The sequence below is a fragment of the Populus euphratica genome, unplaced genomic scaffold (assembly GCF_000495115.2).
Source record: "Populus euphratica unplaced genomic scaffold, PopEup_1.0 scaffold933.1, whole genome shotgun sequence".
Taxonomy (NCBI): domain Eukaryota; kingdom Viridiplantae; phylum Streptophyta; class Magnoliopsida; order Malpighiales; family Salicaceae; genus Populus; species Populus euphratica.
This window is the reverse complement of record NW_011500793.1, coordinates 31,194-41,812: the sequence shown is the minus strand read 5'-3', so window position 1 is coordinate 41,812 and position 10,619 is coordinate 31,194. Positions and strand designations below refer to the sequence as shown.

Sequence of the window (10,619 nt, the reverse complement as noted above, 5' to 3'; positions counted from 1 at the left end):
AGACTTCCTGAATTTGGAAACATGGGCGATATATCATTCAACAAAACATTGCAGTCCCGAAAAAAGAAGGGAAAAGAAGATTTGACTTCAGACATCTGATGAGTGAAAGCGATGTGGCATTTGTCTAGTATTTATAATGGAAATTGTGCTATGGTATGGTTAGCGTTGTGCAAAGGAAATTTCTCGTATGGTTAGGGTTATTTTAGTATGGTGCCCAGGATAAATATATACGAGGTCTCGTTTAACAGGTTTTAAATTTTTGGGCATGAAACCCGACCGAAATATCTGTTTTTAATAGTTTTCAACCCATCCATCCATATTTGTTGTATCCATGAACCTGCTAAGAAACGGATTGGATCGGGTGAAATATTGCAAATATTTACATGTATTTCAAGTCCCACTAATCAGTGCAAAGAAAAAAGATCATTCTCAAAGGCGACCACATGCCCGCTAATCCGGGTTTAGTGTGACCGACCACATATTCACAACCACCATTGTCCAGTGAACATAAATAAAACTCAAAAAGAAGGAATGAACATCCTGGCATATTTTAATTCAGGGGATCCTACGGTTGGGTGGCCATGCAACCCCCACCACCAACCACTGCTTAAGATTCAAGTATCTTCAAACATACAAAGTAAGCTATTAAACCTAAGTGCCAAAGAGATTATAAAACTTTTAGTAACAGATTTAGTTCTAGTTTATTATTGCGGTTCAAACATGTTTTCAAAAGATTTTGAAAATGTTTTTTAGCTTCAAATTTTTATTTTTTTATTTTTATTTTTTTAGATTGTTTTGATTTATTGATATTAAAAATAAATTTTAAAAAATATCATTATAAAATATTTTCTAATAAAAAAACTTTAAAAAATAATTTTATGATTTTTTATGTAGAATCCACATGAAAAAATAACAATAAAAAATCATATAAAACATACTTTCAATGGTGACATTTTATACATTAAAATTAAAAGATGTTTGAAATAATAGTAGAGATTTTTTATTTTTAAAACATTCATTTTTTATATTAATACATTAAAATAATTTAAAAATCATAAAAATAAATTTAATTTAAAAAAGAAATATTGACAGCAGCAAACCACATAAAAAACAAACCAACGACTCCACTCCAAACACAACCGCACTCCCGAAAACACCCCCTTGATAGGTTATCTGGGTCATCCTTATCAGATGTGGAATTTCAAGAGATTAGAGAAAGCTGGAATTGGTCTCCAAACTCGTTATGTTCAATCACATGCAAAACAGAGACAACATTAAATCAGCTCGAATATTCGTATATCATTCCAACTGGAATGCGGTCTTTTAAAGCCTTATAATTCACTCAAGTAGAATCCAGGGCATTCCAGTCATCACACAGCACATAATTCGCACGCAGGGTCCGGGATCATTTGCTGCATAATTAAGTCTTAATAGAAGAGGAGAGGCAATGATCTTTCATAGCATGGTACGAACAAAAATTCTATAAAGTTATATTTGCTAGGAACTTACAAGATCGCACACGATCCAAAAGAAACAAATAAATGCAAAAGGAAAATGGAAGTACAAGAGATTATCCTTCCACGAGATGACAGTTCCGGTGAATCACAACTATATTTGCATCCGTGTACAACCCAAACCCAGTCTTGTCAATTTGGCATCGCCCTGTAATGGCAGGGTAGCTTTCTATACATGAATTGGAGTATTTGCGTATATTTTATAACTAACCTAGGTTTGCCTCCGCAGATCATCTCTTGCTTTCTTCAAGTTCACAACCCTATAGTTCAATTGCCTCTTGAAGACAAACTCCACTATCGCTGGACCTCTAGTAGAGAACAAGAGGTTGATCTGTGGTAGAACGGCTTGCACTGTGGAGCAGATAAATGGCTCAAGTTCTTCGAATATCGATCATGTACTCAACGGATCCTCTGATGACTGCAAACATTCTTCAGGGTTTGAATAGAAGTAATCCTCTTCTTTAGGCCTGTCTGGGATCACCAACCTTTTCATTGGTCCCCCCATCCGATCAGAATGGGATTCTTTTACAGCATATGAAAATTCATCCCAGTTCAGCGATCCATTAGTGTATCGATCTATCAGATCAACCAAAAGCCTTCTATCCAATAAAATTGTCTTCTTAAAGCCGAGGAATCTGAGTAGGCATTACACAGTAATACAGTGTTAAGATAGAAGAGCTTTCACTTTGCACAAGCACACAAAAATGCTAAATCCACTAAGCGAAAAAGAAACTACATGAAAGCCATAAGAAGATAATCATCAAAAACCTACCTCAGTTGACATAAAAATCTTCCCAAAAACAACAATAAAAAGTTCATAAATTTAAATAACAACTGGGGATTACAAGTTCAGTAATACTTTCACAGCCAGAAGAATTAACTCTGTCTGGATGAAGAGGCATACATGCATTTTTGTCCTCTGATAGAGAGAAAAATTTGAAAGTTAATATTTGTTTAAGGCTTTTGAATTCCAAAATCATTTTTCTAAGGCCAAAGAAAACCGATGCATTATACATGAATGACCTTTGTTATAATACATGAACCGAAAAGAAGAAAATGTCAGACAAAAAAATACCTGCGGTGGCCTTCAACAACTTTAGCCATGTTTCCATCATAGGTAGGGACAAAAATATCACTTTCCAACGCGACAAGATAATCCAATGCTGCCATTTGAGATGAGTGATTCTGGAAGTACTTAAGGTCTGATGGTTCCAACAGTGTTTCCTTTCTGACCTGTTTCATAAACCAAAGGAACCTGTAAACAGATGTTGACAAACAACTATCTCAGGTGTAAACAGTTGATTTCAGTTTTCATCTACCAACCAGTTTTGGATAAGCTGACGCAAGACTTGACATTCTCCTTTCACCTCCGTATATTTCACCAGCAGCAATATAAACCTGCATATTCGGATCAATGTCCAGTGCCCTCAAAGTGAGAGCTGTTTCCTCAGGAGTCAAAGGACACAACCCATCTTTCCTCTTTAAATCCGAATTTATTATTTTTTCTTTCCACCAAGGATAAGCATATCTGTTCATATGAGAAAATGAGAATATGTGGACCAAGGATCAAATAAATATTTCAGGCTACTTGAAGCCAAAGAGCTGATAAAGAATTATGCATAGGTTACCTCATTCTTGTCAATTCTTCCACCTCTTCATTGTTGCAGCCTTGACTACAGCCAGAAAATGCCAGCATGTCCATTTCATATCGACGGTGAAGCACCAAGAAGGGGCCATTTTGCCTCAGAAGCCTTATAACTCTCTTGCCCAACTCCTCTATTTGAGTGGTGAATCTCAGAGAACTATAATTCACACGGCAGCGCAACTTCTGCAGCTCTATTGTTGCAGCCTTGACTACAGCCAGAAAATGCCAGCATGTCCATTTCATATCGAAGGTGAAGCACCAAGAAGGGGCCATTTTGCCTCAGAAGCCTTATAACTCTCTTGCCCAACTCCTCTATTTGAGTGGTGAATCTCAGAGAACTATAATTCACACGGCAGCGCAACTTCTGCAGCTCTAAAGGCTGGCGATTATTGGCAAGCCTAGCATCAGTTCTATTTAGATGTACAACTTTGTACTTTTTTATCAAAGGAAGAATCTGCATACAACACATTAGAAAGATACCGATGAGCAAAATAAATTGATAACACTTAAATTAACAACAATACTAGGAAACCTTTGCATGTGCCTACAATTTGAGCTAGCTGATGGAAATGGCAATATGCACTTCCAAGAGAAATGGCAACCTTGCAAAAATGCCAGAACCAAAAACAACAACAATGAGCTAACCTGGTTATGATAGTAAGAAATATCAGACCAACTAACTGGTGGCATGGTATAAGTCATCCCCAGTTCCACTCTCTGCTTCAACCTAGGAGGCAATTCCTTCAATATTCGAACCTCATCTCTCAATGATGTGATAAAATGCTCCTCATCAAATATGTCTTGGAACTCGCTGGTGGATCAAAGATAATCATAAAAAGGTAAGATGTTTATTTCCAATCCCAGAATAGAGGTGTACTTAATTATTTAGATTCCTCTATAGCTGAAAACATTAGGAAACTTCAAATACAAACTATGAGTTACATACCTGGGATCAGCCCAAAATGAGGTTTTATCCAGCTCTGGTACTATAAGCGTAACATTCAAATATCTCGCGATTGCAACCATATCACATATCTACAAGGCACAGAAACAAAGCTATGAAAATAATAACAGGCAAATGCAGAAACAAGATCGTCACTGTAATATCAGAACCACAAATATGCAAATTCTCAGCAAAGTTGCGGCCACCCACCGCTGCTCTCATTTGATTGAGACCTCCATTGCACGAGACCATCAAGTATCCATTGTTCTTATAAACCCCTAATGCCAACAGATGGGACATATCAGTCTACAAATGACAGTGGTGTTAAGCAGAGTATGATCACATGCTAAAAACAAATATATAGATTGGAAAAAATAAATCCCACACATGATTTTATTCCAAACCGCTGAGACTAGAAGGAAGGCATCAGATGCAAACAAGTTTTTCATAGATTAATTATTTCACAAATATGGATAACTTGCACAAACATTTCTTCATCAAATGCAAGCAAGCAAGCCAACTTTTGACAAAACGAAACAGAAAGAAGAAAAAAAATGCATCTTTCCACTAAATCATGAGAAGAATCTCTAACTTCCTTGATCTCTTACCACTATCAAAACAAACAATAGAATTCAGAAATCATATTCTCAAAAGACAAATAAATAAATCACTTATAACTAAAAAGGACTGACTCTTTGGTGGCAAAACGCGAGCGGGGACAGTAGGAACATTCTCTTGCAAGGCGGCAGAGACAGAATGGGGAGGCCAACAAGAAGGCCAACCTTTCAAAACCCTAGGACCCCACATCTCACCGATCGTCGTCAATTGAACCACACAAGTCCACAACAAAACCGACGTCGTTGCCCTTATCATCCACAGCTTCGTTTTTGAAGACGGCCTTGATATACTACTCCTAATCTTTTCCACTCCTTTAACTACCCCCATAGTCTCCTTATCTTTCTCTCCTCCTCCTCCCCCACACTTTCTCTCTATTCTGCACATTGATCCCCCATTCAAAACGACCCGCCGTTCCACTTCTGTTTTTTTCTTATTATTGTTATTTTCCAACAATGCAGGATCGGTAACTGTAATCAAAACCTTGGAGATCCAAAACTGAAAAAAAAAATATAAATCTCAATTTCCTTCAGATCAATCAGAAAAAATAAACAAATCTCTCCACGATCTCGACTATTTTTCTTCTTGGTCGACGGCGATTAAAGAGAAAAAATGATGTAAACTACAACAATAACAATATTAAAAAAAAAAAAAACACTAAAGTGGTAATTAAAGACAAAAGCAGCAAACAAAATGTAGAGTGGTGGAGAGTAGAGAGAGAAAAAGAAGATCTATTATGTTATGGACTCATGGTGAGAACCGGTAAACACCGCCTGCCTCGTCACTTTCCACACGTTTTTTAGATAGATTCAGACTTCCTTTTCTTCCCTTATTTATCTAACTATGGTTATGGTTGACTCTGGTTTACCTGTTGACTCTGGTTAACTCTGCACTTACATTTCAGCCACCGAAATGCTCGCCAGCTGAACGCCGATACGGATGGGTCCACTGGAATTAATTTCCCATGACGTGGCACCTGATCATGCCGTCGAGAAGTAAAACGTGGCGGTCTTTGGGAGCGGTCATTTTGTGGGGCACAGTGGTTGCTGGTTTCGGGTACATTTATTATGATTGTCGATACGCCGACAATATATCGCGATAAATTACGAATTCGATACAAACTAAGCTTCGGTTTTTTTTTTTCTCTTTATTTTTTTTCCAGAAGAAAAATAAATAAAATCTTTTGAATTTGATCCGGCAAAGGATTAAAATTTTGCTTCCTTTTTTATTTAATTTTGTGACAATATCGTTTTTTTTTTAAATATGATAAATCATACTGAACCCCACTAAACATTCAGTTGAGATTGATAAAGTCTAACTAACCATCCAAATCTTAATCTTAGAATAGAAATTCAAACCACTAATCAAAACAAATAGGTATCGTATTTTAAAATTTATTTAGGTTGACGTTGAAAAGTATAAAGACAAACAGAAATAGTATTGAATTCTATGAATTAATTTGTATCTATTACTTACATCAATTGAAGGGCAAATTTTGTTTTAAGGATAAGGTTACAATTTTTACAACAATTATCTATTTATGCTATATTATTTAATTTATACTTTAACAAGTAAAGTATGATTTAGTTTTTTTAATTTATTTTTTTATATTTCTTTATATATATACCTAATTTATTTTTTGTATTTTGCAAATTTGTTGTTTGATTTCTTTTTTAATTTTTTTATATATAAAATGTTATCATAAAGATTAAAACAAAAGTTTTATATAGCTTAAATAAACTTGTATTTATATAAAATTCAATTGAGCACTTTTTTACTCAATTTCATTTTACCATCTCCTTTTCAATGGTTAGTTCAGAATTCAATTAATTTATTCAGATTAATAAATATATAGGCTTCAATTAAATAAAAATTTAGTTTTATTTGATTTTGAAACAAATAAAATAAATTTTATTTCAATTAAATTCTATATTTTTCATATAATAAAACAAGTGTTTTCTGTTAATAACTAAGTGTCATAAAAAGATTGATAATAAATCTGTTATTATAGTTTTCTATTGATGTAAAAGGAATCATTGATCACTCGATGCAATTAATACTTTATAACAAATATCACTACTTATGGAGCATGAGAAAGTTTTACTTCATAAAGAGTTAGAAATTACAATTTGTTTTATATACAACTAGTGAATTTGGATGTATACGTTAATATTTATGTTTTATAGTGAATTAGTTAATTACATATAAAACTATTTTTTTTATGTAAAATATATTTATTATTAATAAAAATAATTTTTTATCTTTACTCTCCATTTATGTTCAATTAATGATTATAAAATAAAAATAAAATATTTTGGGATAAAAATATTTTGTAGATAAAATTATAAAATAGTTATAATTATAAAGATTTATATTACATTAAAGTATTATTTATAAATATTTATAATTAATATTTTATTAAAAATGAAAGTTAATTAGAATTATTGAAATCAATATATATTATGTTATTTTATATATGAAATAAAGTGTTTATAATTATAAGTTACGAGGAATACTTAAAGGTAAAATATAGTTTATTGTCAAATTAATTATATATATATATATATGTATGTATGTATGTATGTATATAATTTGATTTATATGAGGATTCTTTATTGAAAATTCACATATGTCTATGAAAAAACTGATTTAACATTTATATAAGTGATTCTTAAACTTTAGATTACTAAGTTATTTTATGTATAACTAATATTACGTTTAAATTTAGATAATTTGTTGCCTCGATTAAGGGTACCAAGTGAGTAGTTATTAGATATAATATAAATTATATGTAGATATTTAAATAATTAAAATATGATTCATTATCTTAAGTGAGTTAGGAAAAATATTTTACATATTCTCAAATAGTATTGATTGTGAAATTATTGCATACAATGGAATGAAATTTAAAAAAGGCTTTAAATTTTATTCAAATGATCAATAATTATAATGTTATAATATATATGATTTAACAGAACTGACACACATTATGCTCAAATATTTAAACTGGAACACTATTAAAGAAAGGATGATAATTACATTAAAAAAAGAGTAATTAAAAATTAAATCAAATCACATATAATTTTTCTAATATTTTAAAAATTATGATATGTTGTTAGGCGTTATCAATAAATAAATTTTTATGATTCTTATCATTGTTAAAGTAATAATTGGTCACTTAAAGTAATTAACATTTTACTACAAATATGGCTACTTAATTTAGCAAATTTGGTGGATTATGAGATTTTTTTTATTTTTTATTGAAAAAGATTATTAAAAATTACAGTATATTATATAGAACTAGTGAATTTGGATGCATATCCTAAAGTTATTAATATATATGTTATTTTGTTATTTGTTGTATCCAAGACAACTCTAGTTTTCTCAAATGGAAAAAAAAAAAAAGAAGAAGAAGCATGGCCAATATCTAAAATAAAGAAGTGGAGGCTATCCTCAGCGGATGCATATACTATTATTCAATTTTTTACCATCTACAAATGACAGAATACATATTTTATCATTTAATTTTATAATAATACAATGAATTTCATTCCTTAAAAACGAAAATACCAAATATTTGAGCGACACATTTTATAATTATGGTTAAAAATATTTAAAAGTTCATTTTTTTTAACTTTGAAAAAAATAAATTAAACTTTATTTCATTGAAATCCCACATTCTTCGTATAAAAAGATAAATTGTTTTTGCTAACAACTAAGTGCCAGAACAAAGATGACAATGAATAAATTTTTATAATTTTCTATTACTGTTAAATGAATCATTGATAGTCTACAGTAATGAACATTTTACTATACATATCGCTACGTAATTTTGGCAAAATTGATGGATTATGAGAATGCTTTTACTCCTTACTAAATATAATTGTTATAAATTATAATATGTTATATAGAATTGGTGGATTTGAATGCATATCTGATATAGATAGAACCAACATGAAAAAGAATCATGCACAAAACATAATATATATTAAAAAAAACTACATAAGAATTGTAATTTATAATTTTATTATCAAATATTTATTTTTTAAGTTGCTTATTTTTATAGAAAGTTTATAACTTTTTAAATAAATTTAAAATTCAATCTAAATAAACTAGTAAACTTGAAAATAAAAGAAAGGTAATAAAAATCTTAAATAAACTAGGAAAAATAAAATTATTAAGTATATTATTTAATTTTGTAACTTAAAAGATAAAAAAATAAAAGTAATTAAAGAAAAATAATTGTTTCTAAATATCTCTTGCATCAATACTCTAGAATTATTTGTAATGTGTCATTTTATTATCGAGATATATCAAGAATAACATTACTTTTTTTAAATTAAAAAAATAACAGCACTACCATCTAAAAAAAATATTTCTCATCCATCACATAGAAAGATGCATATACTATCATTCAATTTTATAATAATATGATGAATTTATCATTTAAAAACCAATATACCAAACATTTGACAAACACATTTTACAATTATGGTTATAACTATCTTACAAGTAGGTAGAATAACATTTATATTTTGTAACTATTAATTGATATTAAAAAAAAAAGATTTACTCTAAATTATGGTTATAAATATCTAAAATTTCATTTTCTGTAACTTTGAAAAAAATAAATTAAACTATGTTTCATTAAAATCTTCCATTCTTAGTATAAAAAGATATTGTTTTTTTTTGCTAACAACCAAGTTTCAGAACAAAAGTGATAATAAATAATTTTTTTATGGTTTTTTATTATTGTTGAATAAATTATTAATAGTTTAAAATAATGAACATTTTATTATAAATATCACTATTTAATTTTCACAAAATTAATGGAATACAAGAATGTTTATACTCCTTAATAAATATGAGTGCTATAAATTACAATATGTTATATAGAATTGGTGAATTTGGACACATATTTGACATAGATAAAAGTAAAATAAAAAAAAATCAAACACAAAACATAAAATATTTTTAAAAACAATCATGCAGAAATTCTAATTTGTAATTTTATTAATGAATATTTTTTTCCAAATAATTTGTATCTCTATTAGTGATTAGTACTTAAAAGTGTAGTTTTATTGATATAAAACCATGATAAAAATGCACTTTTAAGTACTAATCAAAAGGACAAAGAAAAGGTTAGGCTTAGAAAGGAGATGCATATTCAATTCAAAATTAAACACCATTCAGTCATTGGGTCATATCTAGAACTATGCTCATTTTAAATGCAGGAATTCTCACAATTCAAAGGATTGATTGTTGTGATTAACTATTGGATGTGAAAGGTGCCTAAATGCATGGCAAATGTCTCATCCAAATCTGTCGTTTTCAAATTCAAAGTTTGGCAGCAAAAAAGAAGTTAGAATCTATCCTACAATCCAGCCTAAATACTACTTAAAGTTTTACCCATAACTGGAGTTCTAGAAGGCCAAATGATGTGAAATTTGGTGGGTGGAAGGAAAAAATAATTTCCAGCTACTCAGTATTTTAGACATATCTCTAGTTGTAATTCTCCAAATGCTCTAAAATTTCATCAATGGAAGGAAAAGACAATTGTCAATAATTTTCATGAAGAACACTTTGCCAAAATCTAATTGCATTAATGTCATTTCATCCACCCAAAATGCTTGAGTGCTGTTGTCCACCAAGTCCACTAAATCAATAATTAGCCACTATATCAATTATCAATTACCAAATAAGTAGTTTTAAATTTTAGTCTATAAAAAAAGGCATTTGCCATTCATTTAGGCATTTGTTTTTTATATTAAGACCATGTTCTTGCTCTCTCTCTTTATATTTTTGTAATACTTAAGTGGCACGACGAAAAAATTGATGTCTTCTCCCAAGTGCAGGAGTGTCGAAGTAATAAATAACCCGGCAAGACCAGGGTCGAACCACA

The 10,619-nt window shown here is 30.2% G+C and overlaps 1 protein-coding gene across 2 annotated transcripts; it reads right to left on the bottom strand.

Moving 5' to 3' along the window:
• Positions 1 to 1,433: 1,433 nt before the first annotated feature.
• LOC105116392 (uncharacterized protein At1g04910-like) lies at positions 1,434 to 5,533 on the bottom strand. Of its 2 annotated transcripts, none has more exons than XM_011013731.1 (9): positions 4,795 to 5,533; positions 4,313 to 4,380; positions 4,106 to 4,194; positions 3,805 to 3,970; positions 3,364 to 3,613; positions 3,143 to 3,182; positions 2,838 to 3,042; positions 2,590 to 2,747; positions 1,434 to 2,149 (listed from the first exon to the last, which is right to left on the bottom strand). In XM_011013731.1, exons 1-9 carry the CDS (start codon positions 5,102 to 5,104, stop codon positions 1,906 to 1,908), a joined length of 1,530 nt encoding a protein of 509 aa, XP_011012033.1. In that variant the 5' UTR covers positions 5,105 to 5,533; the 3' UTR covers positions 1,434 to 1,905. The 2 variants fall into 2 exon arrangements, with proteins under 2 accessions (XP_011012033.1, XP_011012032.1); XM_011013730.1 differs by having other exon boundaries at positions 3,143 to 3,307; positions 3,489 to 3,613.
• Positions 5,534 to 10,619: the final 5,086 nt, after the last annotated feature.

Bases quoted from the DNA above. Each gene is read 5' to 3' on its own strand.
- LOC105116392 (XM_011013731.1), bottom strand. From the start codon at position 5,104: ATGTGCAGAATAGAGAGAAAGTGTGGGGGAGGAGGAGGAGAGAAAGAT. The intron at 4,381-4,794 runs GTCAGTCCTTTT...TGTTGGCATTAG, and splicing joins TCGCGTTTTGCCACCAAAGA to GGGTTTATAAGAACAATGGA. The intron at 3,614-3,804 runs GTTAGCTCATTG...TGTTGTATGCAG, and splicing joins TTTCTTACTATCATAACCAG to ATTCTTCCTTTGATAAAAAA.